This window comes from Microchirus variegatus (assembly GCF_963457635.1).
Source record: "Microchirus variegatus genome assembly, chromosome: 13".
Taxonomy (NCBI): domain Eukaryota; kingdom Metazoa; phylum Chordata; class Actinopteri; order Pleuronectiformes; family Soleidae; genus Microchirus; species Microchirus variegatus.
In genome coordinates this window covers 8305797-8322516 of record NC_139814.1, presented here as the reverse complement: position 1 = coordinate 8322516, position 16720 = coordinate 8305797, and the positions used below count along the sequence as shown (strand labels likewise).

The following is a 16720-nucleotide window of genomic DNA, read 5'->3' as shown; positions in this document are numbered from 1 at the left end:
AACCATAAAACTCCCCATGATTCAATTTGCACACAATTAAAATGAGTGGTTTGAATTCCCCCGAGGTTCCCAGTAGTTTCGCTCGGATTCTCATATCTGCTATAAAATGACAGAGCACGAGGATGTGTGGTTTACCACAAGGCGGAAATAACTCTGACTGACAAAGGATGCAATAAAAAAGGTAATTCTATTCAAAACGAGTACAAACTACCCCATCTTCTTCACTCACTGTTACACTCCAACACACAAAGTATATACATGAGGAACAATGTGATAAAAGGCTTTATTAACCAGTCCTGTGAGCTAAGCGCTGAACAGGCCCGACTACATAGGGCTGCAGCCTCGTCACATCCAGTTCAACATACAGAAAACACAAACAGATCAGTTCATTCAAGCTCATTTCTTTGCACCGCCACCAATAATGACCAGCTTTCTGATGCTTGGTCCTTTTTTTTTAATGTTTTTTTATTTGATTTGTTAACATTCGTTATGGCGGTGAAAGATACTGTGAAAAGTCTCTGGAGTTCTTGGTGTTTTATGGCAGTTTGCATTCATAATGGTGCATAACAAGCTTCTTCTCTTTCCTTTTGCTTCTTCTCCTTCTACGCCTCCTCTTAATTATGATGAGGTTACTACACAGGCTACTTACATGTCATCCCACAACGTGAAAAAAGGAGATTGGTCAGTTTAAACACACATGCTTTGGCGTGATCTGGTTAATGCTGGAGTGTCAGGTTGACTTTTCACGTTGTTTTGGTTTCACTTCTATATACTGTATATGAACATGAGACAAGTGTAACAACCATCATGCAGCCTGCTTTCTCAGCTCTTATTGGAAATAGATTAATGTTTTATCAAAAGCTTAAAAAAAAAGCATCAAAAGCACCTCGACGAGTCTGTTCTCAGACTCACAATTCAGTGGCATAAATGAGAAAATAAAGCCTCATCGAAAATGTCGACTATAAGAAAATAAAGTGATTTTTTTGAAGTGTTTTTTTTGTTTTTTTTTCACTGGTGCAGGTGGGTTGATCAGGTTGGATGTATTGTAGGAGCAGCTCTACACGGTAGGCTGCAGTAGCTCCTGTAGCTGACACAAGGTGTCCTTCAGTGTGAGGGCTATAGTCTCTGCGTGAGTCTCCTCACAGCAGTTGAAGGCAGTGATGGAAAAGTGGACGTGGTCCGCCTGGGGGTTGTAACAAATGGCATAACCGTCGGGAACGAGAGGCCCGAAACACATCACACTGTCCGTGTTGGCAGGCACCTGAGGGGACGAGAGCAAAGACAATATGAGTAATTAAACCTAAGAGACTGAGGAAAACATCATTTACATAAATTACATTAAAGCCCAATTTATACTTTTTTTTTTAACTGCGTAAAAGTGCTCTACGTAGGTTACGGAGACCCCTCTACGGAAAAAGGTAAATTGCGTGTCTGTCTGTGTGACTCTATTGAACGGAATCAATAACTAGACAACTGTCTAACGTAGCGTTTATCTTTGGTTTACTACTGCGACTGCTTGATAAACGAACATTTCAGGGCAGGGAAGGGGGAACATCAACAGCGCATACAGAGTTTTCCTGCCATCCTGAAACATCGCTCCGTCGACGCAAAATATTCATGTCGACAAATGAAGTCGACTAAGCGTCCCGGCTGTAATTCACATGTTCTGTGAAATTCAGATCTTTTAGGTTAAATAAAGACAGAGGCATAATAGTTAAGTTCTCCACCCTGTTGACATCATCTCAGTAACTTTAAACCTAAGAGTGTGGGAGGAGACAGTAATAAAAAAGCACAAGGTTATCATATAATAATCAGAAAGTAAACTGTATTGCAGCTTGGAAATGCTGCCACAGCATTTAGATTACTGTAAATGACAGTACAAAGAGAAAATCACATGCCCCTAAAAAACAGCAGAGAGAAAAACAAAAAACCTACTTCCTGTTATACTACAGGACTTTCTTTACCAGATGAACACAAACAACCACACTTGCATGAAAACAGACCTGCCCTGTCCGGAGTTTCCAGTGAGTTGCCAGGCCATACGCTGTGTCCATGAAGATCTTGGGGATGCTCAGTCCTTCCCCAATGGCCTGCAGCTTCAGTCCCAGCAGGTGACGCTCGATTCCGAGTCCTTTAAGTGTCTGAACAGAGCAGAGAAAAAAACATATATAATAATAATTATTATGAGTTCATCAGTAAAAAAAAATAGTTAATAATCGTTTTACTTGAGCTTGTTCTCGGAGTATTTACCAGATTAGTCAGAGCCGTGTGGGCATCGACAGCTTCTCTGAACAACTGGAGCTTTGCTTCGTGCTGCACACACAAAAATAAAAAACAATGAGTTACTTCATTTAAAACTCCCTGAAACAAAATCAAATCTGAGGACCAATTCCCATTCAGTACGTCGTCTCTCACCGAAACATCTGGTTTATCAAAGGCCTCTATGAACTTGAGCGTCTGATTTGTTGGTGAGCGAATATATTCTGTCCTTCCTCCTCGAAACATCCGCTGAGATGCGATATCACAACATGGGCACACCTCATTGTGAACTCTTAATACAAAAAAGAAAAGAAAAATGCTGGTGAGACACTTATATACAATTTTAAACCAATCCATTTCTCGTATATTTCGTCTTTGAAACGATGAGGTCACTGACCTGTAGTAGGCGAGCTGCAGAGCGACCTGGATGAAGGAGTTTGGACTCAGACCATGCTTCTTGGGAAGGTCTTTGCCAAACTTCTTGAAGTTGAACACAGTGACATCGAGGTCGTTGATCAAACTGCAGGACATTTAAATCGTTGTTAATATTTTTGATTGAATTATTCCAAACGTCAAGGTTCAAGTATGGTGGTGGCAGACCAGTGTTTGTACAGCAAGAGCCTCTGTTTTTATACTTTCATTCATATTTTGTGGATAGATTCACAATTTGTTTTATCGTCATTTGTCCTGTTATCATTACTTGGAAATGCAGAGTCAGCAAATTCGATTACCGTTTTTTTTCACTCATCAAAACGCCTTCCTGCTACCATTCAATGTTTTCTCCATTGAAAATGACTTGGACCTTATCTGCCTTTGATCCGAGTTGTGTGCATTTATGATCAATAAATGGGAAAGAGGAAGAAAGTTGGAATCTCTGACTCAGCATTCCACCTGTTGGACTATTAATAGCAGTAACAGTAGATAGTAGTCGTAGCAGGCCAGACTGAGCTAAAACTATTATTAATATTATAAAAGCAAAATGTAAGTGTATACTTTTGGTAAGTGTTTCTCCATAAGTACAATGTCTTATTAATACAACTGCCATATTCATTTATATACCACTTGTGGATCCAACAAGACTTTAAGTTCTTAACAATTACATCAATAAACATTTGTTTCTGTGCATTGTTGTTTGTTTGGCACATTTAATGACATGTTTATTTGCTGCTTATAAGCAATAAAGAGATGGGAGTTCAAGGCTGAATCCCAATTCCACCCCTTAGCCCTCCCCCTTCCCCCTACCCCTTTGTCAGAGTTCCCCTTGGTCCTCAAAACAGAGTTGAGGGAGCTAGGGGTACGAACGTTCCCCTAAGAAATGAGACACACCTCCATTACGTCATCACGTCGTCCGGACTTGACGCTCGTGGACTGCTTCATCAACAAGCCGATGCGATGCTTGTTGATGTAACAATCCAAAAATGCCGTCCTCACAAGTAATGTCTGTTGCCGGTGCTATTTTACAGTTTTTACGACTGTCAGCTGCTAACCAACGACATCGGCGGCGACGCGGACGTGAGGAGTGTTCACACACACAGTTACAGCGACTGCAGGCCGCTGCATTACCATAGACACACACACACACACACACACACATGCACACACGGTGCCGAGGGAGAAAGCTGCTCGCAGACAGAGCGGAGGAGAGCGGGGACAGAGTCTCCTGTTCTGTCCTGAAGACGTAACTGTGCACTCCGGCACAATTTGTTAATGTTTAAAAAAAATAGCGATAGCAGCTAGCTAACCACTTACGAAAGGAACGCCGGGATAGCATCGGCTACGACTAGCTAGTAATTCAAAACAAACTTGACTGGTGATTCAGAAACACCGTTGACAATTGAAGAAGACCACAATACAATCATTACACATGACTGTCGTAATTAAAATACTGAAAATACATTTGTGCGAGTCTTTAACGGCCAGCTTTCAAACTTCGCTGACAGGTGACGCGGTGGAAGCTGGGAAATACCTCAAAACCCTCCGTTTCAAGTGTGGTCCTGAGGAAGCTTCGTTTCAAGGGCTACGTAGCCCTACGGCTTGGCCCTACCCCTTAACCCTTATGAGAAATGAGACAGCACTACCCCTCACATGAACGCGCAAAAACAAGGGGTAGGGGGAAGGGGGAGGGCTAAGGGGTGGTATTGGGATTCAGCCTAAAGGCCACATATTGTACTTCTCCGACTGCGTATGCGTTATCCGTCTGCGTCACCACGGAGACGCCTCGAGCATTTATACTTCTGCGTCGTGGTGACGGACACTCGCTGCAATTTCCCGCCCGATCAGTAGGGGTCGCTGCGCAAGGTTGTTGTGCTTCTGGCTACAGTGAGCAATGGCATCCGAGAAAGAGAGAGAGAGAAAGACTGTTGTTGTTGAAACAGTGGCCGTTTCTCACTTTTCTGTGTGACGGAACGCAGTTTTAAGATAATTTGAGGCGAGAAATTGGCCATTTAGGGTCTAAACATGTGCTGTGTGTGTATAGATATGACGTATTTATAGTTCGGCAGCGGCGTTATCGGCGGGGATCAGCTCCGCCTCTGTCAGGACCCCCGGAGCGCACTGAGAGCCGGCACAGAGCAGCTTCGCTCAGCCTGTCCTGAGGACCAATCGCAGCTCTTGCCGTCTCCGTTGTCCCTTGACGGAGTGACGGACACTTAAAAAATATTTCGTGCACCCGGAGACGACGCAGAGGCTCTTCGACAGGTTCTGCGTCGACGCAGAGTCTCTACGTAGCCTACGCAGAGCACTTTACGCAGAAGTATAAATTGGGCTTAAGTGTCAACATTCAGTCAAAGTATTGAGAGCAGAACATCTGTCCACTTCAAACCCACAGCTGCTTTGAGAACAAAATGTACTCCTCATTATGCTTTTGGCAAATGGTTTGTAGGAAAATATACAGCAGACTATGAATGAAGGCTTTGTGTTTGGCCTGTGGGCCTGACTTAAAAGAACACGTTCTCGAGCCAAGGTTAAATTAATGCATAGACGATAACTGTGTTTACTGTACTATAGCTTTTCTTTAAGGCCGAGTTCACTTCAGCACTCTGAAAAGCAAACATCCCGCTCTGTCTGAGCAGCAAAGACATTCTTATTTAAATGAGACCTCACATTCAAACACTCACTCCACCGTGTGTGTGTGTGTAAATGGAGAGCTTACATATCGAGGTTCTGCTTGGCGTGCTCAATATCCCTCTTGATTTCTCGGTTGATGTGAAAGTAAAGCTTCTTGGGCATCGGCAGGGGGACCAGCGGAGCTCTAAATGGGTCAGGTTTCTCACTGCAGTCAAGAAAAATGTAATTACAAGTCATGTATGGAGTATAAATACAGCTCTTTTCCATCTGATAGACCATTTTTCAGTACAGGCTACTTTACAATACGCATAATAACTATGCAATGTGTTTTGGTTTCATGTGTAAACATCTGTGATGAGACATTTAGCTCCAGCATAAGCCTGCTGACTCCTCACCACTCCAGTGTTTTCCAAAAAGTTCCATTTCACATGGGACAACAGCTACTTTGTTGGTTGTGGATACATTTAAAAGTTAATTTATTCAAGTCTAATTAACAGACAGGTTTTTTTTATTTGGTTGTTTCATTGAACACACCACAAACCTTGTTTGGGATTTGAGAGCAACAAATTAATATCATCGGCAGGCATGAGTTTGAGTTCTTGTTAACAGTGTATGATGCATAGTTTTGCTATTTAATCGAGGATCCTGGCATGTGTTTGTACGTTGTGTGTAAGATATTTTCCATCTGGCCACATTTGTTTAAAAATAATAAAGTAGAAAACATAAAGGAAAGGAAGGAAAATTAATAACAAAGACAGACATTTCATGTTAGAAATAATAACGTACACACCTACAAATTTGGCTCAACTCAACCTGTAATATATTAAACTTTCTAAAAAAATGCTCACAATCAGATTGTATGGCAGCTACCAGACAAAATCAACAGTTTTTGGTGCTTGTCAGTACTTTCTACAGATAACCCTTTGGCTCTTTATTAACCTGTATTTTGTAAACCTACCAATACTGCAGGATATGATCCAGCAGTGTTGCTATGGGTGGACCATCAGCAGTGGCCTGTTCATACAGCAGACCCCATGATCCGTCCTCGCCCACGACAAACTAGAAAACAAACAGAGCAGAGTGAGTGGAAGTGTTGCGACAGCTGCTCTCCTAGAACCTGACCTTTCCTTGTTGCACTGCACTCACCTGCAGTGTTTTGTCAAACCAGCGGTTGCCACTGTTGGAGAACGTCCCACCCCCGTGCAGGATCTGTGCTGCTTTGCGGCTGGCATACCTGTCAATCGAAAGTCGGAACAGAAACTACTGAACACTGCGTGACAGTCATTAGGTACAGAGCTGCCAAAGGGAAGCAACTGTGATGGCATTTAAAAAAAGAGGAAACGGAGACTGAACATAGGTGCACACAATCAAATGTCACAGATAACACAAAGGTAACTGATCACACACGGAGAATTACACAACATAGTCAGCAAACACTAAATACCTGAGGGAGATAGAGTATGGATTCTAACACAGGATAAGATGTTAGTCAAAAAGGTTCCAAACACTAGGTCACATTATGGTTTAAAATGTTTACATGCAACATTAGACAATGGAGAGAGAGAGTGGGAGAGAGAGAGAGTGTGTGTGTGTGTGCATACTTCTCATCTGATATCCTCATCACCGGAGAATCCAGACATACGGAGAAAAGTCCCGTCTCTATGAGACGCACTGATTCCTTGTTTAGTTTATCTGAGGGGAGAACAGACAGACACAGAGAAATGATTAAAACAAACACTGAACAAACAACATCTCCATGACCAAACAGGAACATTAAAGACAAACAACTAGCTTGCTGAGAGTTTTCCTTTATGTAAAGAAAAACGGCTGATGGTATACAGTATGTGCACATTGTTTTAAATTTTTTTCTTGTAGTGCAGTGCACTATATTAAACAAATTAAGAAAGGGACAGAGGGTCACAAGGTTTAGTATACAAAAGAAGAATTGTGGAAATTGTAGGAAACAAGAACAGACAATTCCTCATGTTGACTGCACAAGTGCATGTATCATTTATTCCACTCAAGATGAAAAAAAATGTGTATCAGTTAAGGGTGTGGATCTGAGGAAGCGCTGCACGGAGGAATTCAAATGATCACTATTTGAACTCAAAAAAATTCTGATTAAAAACACATAAATGTAGATAGGGTAATATTTTGTCTGGAGTTAAATGTAACAGGTAACATAAGAACTTAGGATAGGCAAAATAAGCTTGAGCTTTATCCTGCACCTTTTCGGTCCATTTAGTTTAAGAATGCGTGTTTAATATGTGTCAACACAAATGTACCCGCATTTATTTGTGAATACCTGTGACTGAAATAACTAACTTATATTATTATCTACGAAGCGTATAAACTGTATAGTAAAAAAAAACAAAGACAGTCCAGTCATCTACCTCTCCTGAGGCGGTTGTAGGCGTCTCCCCAGGTGTGGCGGTGCTCACTGGTCAGGATGCCCATCGGCTCCTTGTCAGTCTTCCACGACTGAGAGCGGATCCTCAGCAGCTGGCTGTGGATCTGACTCTCTGTCAGCCGAGAGCCGTCACTGTTGTAAACCTCCAGCTGGAAGAACTGGTGACAAAAAGTGATTTTTAAACACCAAATAGTTGGTGTTTAAAAGCAGCCAGAACAAGACGTGTTAGTGCACAGCCTTAGACAGATCCCATATTGAGCCATTTCTTATGTGTATGCATCTGATAAATAGGTCACAACAGGGTAAATTGATGTCCAAAGGGCTTATCTTAAGATAAAAGGCATGACATTAGATTTGTTTTAATTCCATTGTCTCCCAAATATCTAATCTGACAAAACATCCTGCTGTCAAAACCAACTGCAGATCCTCCAGTGAGTCCACATGACTTTCTTCTGTTTACAAAGTATCTCTAAAGCGGAACGAGACCGGAAGTTCCAATTAACGCTGTTTTTAAGTGTGCATCTGCGTCATTACCTTGTTTAAAAAGCCCTGAAGTTTCGAAACAAACAGTTCAGCCACTGCTGAGAACACTGTGTTTTATTGTAATCTCGGGCTCAGCGAGATCTCTGAAAATCCCGTTATAGTTACGTAAAAACCGGTTCTCCTGAACAACAGATCGTCCTGCTCTGGGCACTAGTCCGGTCACATCTGGTTTGGTTACATTGAACCGCAGAAGAAGAATAACGTCCGTTGTGGAGGTGTTTCACGAGCAACAGTGTCTTCTGACTCTGGGTCTGACTCGGAGTCAAAGTCATAAAAGGGACGCGTCATGCGGCGGGGAGTCGTGAAGAAACTATTTTTAAACACTGGTCAAACAATGTTTTGATAATGAGGAGCAGTGCATCCACCGTTCCAGAGGGGGGAGCTGCGCTTCTGCGAGCGGGTGCTGAATATGTCACTTCGGGGTACTGGCCAATCACAACACAGTCTGTCTTCTCAGGTGAGATTTATGTCTGAAATAGCGCGGCTGACAAGTGCTTCAAAAAGGACAGATTTCTATCGGCTCGTTTCCAGCAACTAGGAGGTTTTGGACCATAAAAACAAGTTAATATATGTAAGTAGACCTTCATAACTAACATATAATGCAACAGGACCACTCTATGTGACCTTTAAACTGCAGGGGTGTGACTGCACAGGACCTGACATGACAGCTACATAGCATAACATGATGCAAAACAGAGAAACTATAAATCCATTATCTAATCCCACCTGGTAGTTCCTGACCACAGTGATGTGCGTTGGTGAGCGGCTGCGGCCATAGTGTGCGATGTAGTCGTGTTTGGGACCAGGGATCCTGCAGGAGGAGAAGAGGAGCGGGTAGAGCTCCATGCACAGTGGCATCCCTCGCATGTACTCCACTGGTAGTTGGCCACTGCCGGGAAGGAGGAGAGACGAGGCGGTTTATCACGAGTTTGTCTTATTTTTGCCTTTTGGTTTGAAAAGTGAAGCCCAGGAAGTAAGACCAGTTAGGTCTTGCAGGGGGCGACTCTGCTCATTGTAAAATGAACTCCTTTTGAATGGAAAAAATTACCTTTTACTTCTCACTTGATTTATGACATCAGAGGTTAATGGTCTCAATCACTAGTTTCACCTCTTCTTCAATAGAACATGATGTACATTTATGTTATGTTTCGCCCTGTCAGCTGGGATTGGCACCAGCAGCCATGCGACCTGATGTGGAGGATTAAGCGGTAGACAATGAATTAATGATCCCATTTAGAGGACAAATTAGATAATAAAACACGGAACATGAGTCGACACCAGTGTGGTCGTCTCAACAGGTGCCTGGTTTGAGGTGATCCCTGTGAACTTCCAGTTTTAAAACCTGACAAATTGTGAATCTCGACGTTTCACAACAGTCTGTTGTATAACCAGTAGACCAGGTACATTTTTATTTACTGTCTATTATTGGCTCAGCAACAAAAAGGGAAAAAAACAGAAAGGGTTCAATAACAGGCGGTCTGACACCGACAGTAGTTCAATGCCTCTGCTGACAAACCGTTTCAGTCTATACCATTTAATTCCAGTCTTGTATGCAGTCAGATCCATAAATATTGGGACATCGACACAATTCTCTTCTTTTTGGCTCTATACGCCACTATAATGAATTTGAAATGAAAAAGAACAAGATGGTATTTACATACAAATCAAGTGAACAGTTTAGGAATGACAACAATTTCTATATGTGCTTTAGGGGACCAAAAGTAATGGGACAAACCCATTCTTTCTTTTTAAGAATGTTCCAAACAGTTGATTTGGCCACACCTAATGTTTTTGCTAGTTCTCTGATGGGTTTGTTTTGATTTTTCAGCCTAATGATGGCTTGCTTCGCTGACAGCGACAGCTCCTTGGATCTCATATTGAGAGTCAACAGCAAAAGATTCCAAATGCAAATGTCACTCCTGGAATCAACTCCAGAACTTTTACCTGCGTCATTGAAGATGATATAATGAGGGAATAGCCCACGCCTGTCCATGGAATAGCTTTTCAGTCAATTGTCGCATTACGTTTGGTCCCCTAAAAAGTGGGATGCACATATAGAAAGTGTTCACCATTCACCTGATTTGGATGGAAATACCCTCAAATTTAAGCTGAAAGTGTTCAGTTAAAGCGCATCTTGTTCACTTCATTTCAAATCCATTGTAGTGGTGTATAGAGCCAAAAAGAATAGAATTGTGTCGATGTCCCAATATTTAGTCTAAATTACACTAATTTTCTAGAAGCCAAACAACATATTTGGTGAGGTCAGTGGAACCTAAATTAAAAGCAGTTAATCTATGAGTCCACCTGTCAAATTTGAAAGGACTTTCCAAATCTTTTCTTCAAATATCACATTGATAAAAATGGAACTACTACCACGAAAACCTAATGCCTCCAGCAGACGCTGGCACAGACTGAGGCATAAAAACAAAAGCACTGCAAACTCTCTAAAATGTTCTGTCGGAAGTAGAAAATTATTGTGTAGTTTCTACTTTCTTCCTCTGTAGGGAAGTACAAGACTGTTATACTCCATCAGGAGATTATTCTACTATAAACGTCCCGATGATACAGTGGACAGTAAAGTCTGTTTAAAAGTAATAATATACTGGGGGCCGTTTTCATGCCAATGATCTTTCAGTAGAGCGCAGCTGTTGCCGAATGATATGATGTGGGCAAATAAATTTAGATGCACGATACGTTCATGCAGCAGAGAAATACGAGGACAAGCCAGTCAGGCTTAAGTTGAAGAACAAAAATAGAAGCTGTAGAGCAGTGGTCACCAACATGGTGCCCGTGAGCACTTGTTTTGATTTTTCAAAACAAAAACGCAGCAACAGATTCCAAATGCAAATGTCACTCCTGGAATCATCAATCACCAACCAGAAATTTTACCTACTTAATTGAAGATGACATAATGAGGGAATAGTCCACACCTGTCCATAAAATAGCTCTTCAGTCAATTGTTCCATTACTTTTGGTTCCCTAAAAAGTATGAGGCACATATAGAAAGAACACAGTTCACCCGATGTGGATGTAAATACCCTCAAATTAAAGCTGAAAGTGTGCACTTAAAGCACATCTTACTTGTTTCATTTCAAATACGTTGTAGTGGTGTATAGAGCCAAAAATAATAGCATTGTGTCGATGTCCCAATATTGCAATAATGCGTATGATACATTTAATGGTAACTGAACTACACAGATCTGGATTCACAGAGAAGTGTTGGCTTACATTGCAGGACATTCGCCCGTCTTTATTCAGAACGTTCTAATGTCGCTCTGGAATGACGAATCAGACTGGGATTTGTCCCCAAAGCATGCTGGGAAGTGTAGTTCTTCATTAGAAGTGGTTTTGTTCCGGTGAAAATAACTTATAATAACAGCAAAGGTAAGACAACATTTCTGGTTGTATTTCTTGAAAGTGAGTTGTTTTGCTCTCGCTTTGGGGCTGATTCCCTGAATCTTGGTCGTAGAATGGTACTGTTGGAATCTGTGGATTCTCCACTGTCCAGCCGACAGGTTTTTTTATTCTGATGCTCTGGTGTTTGATCCATCAGTGTTTTAACTGTGTTTCGCGAACATAAGAATGGTTTATATGAGTTTTTAGCTGAGTTTCTGAGCTTTCTGTGGGTATGCAGCATGTCTGTGTTTATTAAAGTTAGTTAGTTAAAGTTGATGCCGCCCCCGGTACCGGGGGAAACAGGGAAGGCGAGGTTAAAGTGAAATAAAAAGTGGTGAGGACATGTATATAACCATGATGCTGCTTGTTTTTCATAATTTACATATGATGAGCCGCAATATCTAGTCTCCAGGGAATTCATATATACATAATATTATTACAATTGTGAATGCATTTACTTGTGAAGATTATACACTGTGGTACAACTACTTAAACAAAACGTTTTAAGTGACACTTAAAACATTTAACATGCAAAAGAAACATTTGGCACCTGCTCAGTCATAAAATTAACACTTACGTTTTAATTTTGGCGATGAAGTCCAGAACTGCTGTGATCAGTTTGGATGCAAACCTGTGGAGACATGCAACGCTCAGACACATTTTTCTGCTATAAACATTTTAACTATTAATCACTGTCTATATTTGGTAAAATGTACAAAACGTGTAAAATTAACCTAAAGGATATTAATTATGAACAACTTAACAGTACAAAGATGACTTTTCTAGTTTTACAAGTAAGATTGGTGCAATATTTCACCAAAACAATCACGTATCTTCCAACGTGGAGTCGCAAACATAGGGATGGATAAACAAGTTGTATAGTCTTAATGACAACAGTCATTCACAAAATAAACAGGTGTTTGTACACAGATGATAGCAACCACTGGTCACGTACCTCAAATAGAAACACAACTGATAACAGGGTAACTGCTCTGTCACGACTCAACTGAGTTAGATAACAAGAGAATTAGTGGCTACTTAATTTGCTGACTTATTGATAAATATAGATATCTGCAGTGATAGAATCACCTGGAATATTAAAGTTATCCAGAAAAAGCTAAGTCATAATAGAAAAAAGTGCAATTTAAAAAAACAAAAAACAATGCTTGAATTGTAGTAATAGTAATAGTAAGTAATAGTTGGAGAAGCTATTCAGCCTACTACTACAGTTACCAATTTAATTTTCTCAGGTGGAAATGTTGCAGTGTAAGAAGTTAACTGCAGTAATATAATTGTAAAACTGTTTTAGTAACATTCCACAGCACTGTAATCTATTCACCAGCGGTTCCTCTTTTATAACAGAAGGGAGCCAGTCTTACTGTGCAATAAATGATTTGTAATAATGTTTCCAGGTGTAAGAGCTGACATTCAAACAGATTCTGTTTTGTCTCTGCTGTGCTGTGTCACTGTCTGTGAACATCAGCGTGTGCTGACTCACACTAGCTGGCTCTTCCAGTCATTATAGTCTCTCCTTGGCAGAGAGATGGCCGGGTTCGAGTGCACAGGTAAAGGCTGCCTGCTCTCCAAGTACGCCCACTGCACCCACCAGTCTGTCATCTGCAGGAAGACGGCACACACACACACACACAAGATTTTATAGTTACTGAGTCAGCAGAGGTTCTTAGGCCAATCACAGACTTCTGTGATGTAAGATTCGGGAAACCCTGGCATCAGATTTAGGAAAAACACACACACATCTTTTCCAAGGCAGTTGTGTTTTTAGTGTTTTAATATGGTTTTGATTCAGAATTCTGTTCATACTGCCAGCCAATCAAATCTATGGTGTGTATTTAAGCACAGACCAGGAGCATCAGGTAAAACAGGTATATCATGTTTTCAGGCTTCTGCAATTTAAGAATAATTTCCATAATATTCTTAGAAAAAGGAATTTTGTTTGACTGATTCTTCTCTTTTGTCAATCCTGCTTCATTGTGGTATTTTGTGCTTCTATCATGAAGCATATTGTAACTTTTGTTTTTGGGAACTCAGGAATCACCAAATGAGAAGGTGTAATTTGATCATTTTCATTATTAATCTACTAATTACTCTAGATCTAAATTCAGTCAAGCCTTTTTTTTTAAGTCATTCTACAGTTTTCATTTCGTATTAATAACCTGAAAACATGTAGAGATTTTATAATCTGAAGTCTTTTGGAGTACACTCATAAGAGGACAAAAAGACACAACATAAGCCGCATCTACACTTAACCACACCCCATGTGTAACAGCTGTCACAATTCCCACACAGATAAAGAAGAAACAAACCCAGTTTTTGGTTGGTTTGGCTCTCTTCTCCAACCCCGCCTGCAGATGTGAACCCAGGCCTCCGGGCCGGCCAAACTCAAGCACCATCCTGCGGGTGTGGCTGAGCTCCTCAGGAGGCAGCAGGGGCTCCAGGGCCTTCAGGTAACCCTGTAAGGTGTGGGTCAGTGGGGGCACCGGCTGAGGGGGCACAGAGGAGAAACACAGCTCCTGCCTCATTGACACCTGCAAGACAAAGGAATAAGGTTTAGATGGGAAGTAATTCAGTAATATACGAATTACAATAATTGTCAGTGAGTCTGTTCTTCTCCATCCACACAAATATTTTAAAACCCCAATAAACTGGTTTCTTCAACTTAAAAAAAGAAAAGAAAAAGAAATTGGTATTAAAGGGGCTACACGTAAGATGTGCAACTAGAAGGGATAATTCTCAGGTGGTATGTGATGCCCATGCAAAATTTGAAGCCAATACCGGCAATACTTTGGAAGATACAGGCGAAAATATGGTTTTTATATCATTAATTAATTAAGTAATTAATTAACTAATTAATTAATTAATTAATTAATAATAATGGTAGACAGCTCAAAATCAATAGGGGTCATCTACAGGGGGTATGTGACCCATAAACAAAAAAGAAAATTGAATCTCCAACGCCTTTCCAGTTATCGCGTTAACGGCTAAAATCTGCGGACGCGCGAGACCGATTCCGCATTTCTCGCGGTTATAATTATCACAAATTTCTTACAGCTGAAATATCAAATTAATATGCTCCGACTCCACAGTTGATGAGTGAAAGAGGTTTACAATTCATTATAAACGCTAGTATCGAATAGGGCTGCAACGATTCTACAAAAATTAGTCGACGATAAAATCTAAGCGTTGACGCGTCTTGTTATTGTTGTTGTAAATCACACACCAGCCGCTTCATGCTCATCTGTAACTGCAGTGTAAACAAACCATGGATGTATAATATGAACTGGATAGAGCCCCGCCCCCTCTGCCTTGAAGACAATTTTTACATGGTGGCCACTGTGGGTACTGCAACAGAAAACCCCATGGAGCCCAAAAGCAATTTTCCCATTGACCGCAATAGTAAAAGAGATGCCTGTAAAAGTGTCCACAGGACACCTCGAGACATGGATACTGGCTTTTATAGATCTTTATATGGTAGTGACACAACTGCGCATGCTCTATGGGCCCCATAACCCGGAAATAAACACGAAAGTCAAAAAACTTTTTTGGCATATGCGCTGGGTGAGCTCTATCCAGTTCATATAATACATCCATGAAACAAACACACACTATCTTGGAAATTGTTTTTGTGTGCATTGAGATATTGTTTAAAATGATACTTTTCAAAGGGGGTATAATCACTTACGCTGAGCACTGCAAATGTGTTATTTGATCATCAGAGATACATGTCTCATTCCCACAACAACTGAGGGAAAAAATAGTAACTGCTATCAAAGAAAATACAAGCCCTACACTGCTCTTCACTTTGTTTCTTTCAATTATCATTTAATCCGACTCTGTAATTCTGTAAGTATTGCCCAGCCCCAATATATAAGTACATGTGTACATATGTATAAATGCATATATTTTGTTCATTTTCTTCAGAAGAGCAGCTTCATTTGGGGGGAAATGTAGCCATAATACATAAATGTTAGCACTTTGCTAACGTGCAAGTGTCATTGTTTGACTTTGTGAATTGTTCTTCACATTAGTGCAACACCCCATGTGTCACTTTCTACACCGTTTACGCTGTATATATTATACGCTAATGTTGTTTTAATGACTGTCTGTCTTGTACTAATTAGCTTAATATTTATCCATAAGTGTATGCTACTGTTAGCAACGTGAATTCCCCCGTTGTGAGACTAATACAGACCTCTGTTAACTTTTTTTTAGCCTGTTCCTATCTGTGTGACTGAGTAAAATGCTACTTATATGATTACTACTGGTATTACAACTGCTGAATGTGGCCTGGTTTAGTGAACACAGAGCCGAATTAGTCACGTTACTGCTATAAAGTTTGTTGGTTCAGTAACTCTGCATGTCAGCACACAGTGAACGAGTGCGTGAACGCAGCACTGACTGCCATGATAGTTTGGATAAATGCCAGACTACGAGCAAGAGGGCACGGCTAGGGCGTAGCAAAAACAAAAAAGAGGAAGTCTGAAAGACGTGAACACAACATGTTGCTTGTTATTCGACAGCTGCAGTAATAAATAAAGTCACAGTCGGTGAGGGTGGACGTGGGCCTAATGTGGACCAATGTGTCAACAAACAGTGACAACATCATACGGGGAAGTGGAGACTCACCCATGACAGCCATGCTCTGCAGGATCCGGATTGAATTTTCCTGAAAATCATGCCTCACTTTCAGTCACAAATCCACCCCGTGTCGCATGTACGTGTGCGTTTGTGTGCTCTGCTAACTTCTGCTGCAGTTTTCACACGGTCACGTCGTCGTTCCTCTCCTCATTCTTCTCCTTCTTCTCTGCACGTATGAGTCCTCGTGCCTCGACAGAAATATATATATAGAAAGCAAACGTGCACGAAGCGACAGACAAACACTCCTCCTCCTTCTTCTTCTTCTGCGCCTTATCCTCCTTTTTGTTGCTTCTCTTTTGCGGGAACATGCAGAAGTTCACGTACTGTGAGCTGAGCAGCACAGGAGCTACTTACAAGCCCGCACACGTGTTGACGTAAAATGTTTCCGTA

At 41.1% G+C, this 16720-nt stretch overlaps 1 protein-coding gene across 1 annotated transcript; it reads right to left on the bottom strand.

Moving 5' to 3' along the window:
- Positions 1-287: 287 nt before the first annotated feature.
- Positions 288-16670, bottom strand: cratb (carnitine O-acetyltransferase b). Its single transcript, XM_083899352.1, has 15 exons — positions 16319-16670; positions 13999-14220; positions 13173-13291; positions 12252-12305; positions 9005-9167; positions 7719-7893; positions 6927-7017; positions 6472-6559; positions 6284-6384; positions 5411-5530; positions 2657-2779; positions 2416-2551; positions 2251-2313; positions 2004-2141; positions 288-1261 (listed from the first exon to the last, which is right to left on the bottom strand). Exons 1-15 carry the CDS (start codon positions 16367-16369, stop codon positions 1058-1060), a joined length of 1848 nt encoding a protein of 615 aa, XP_083755478.1. The 5' UTR covers positions 16370-16670; the 3' UTR covers positions 288-1057.
- Positions 16671-16720: the final 50 nt, after the last annotated feature.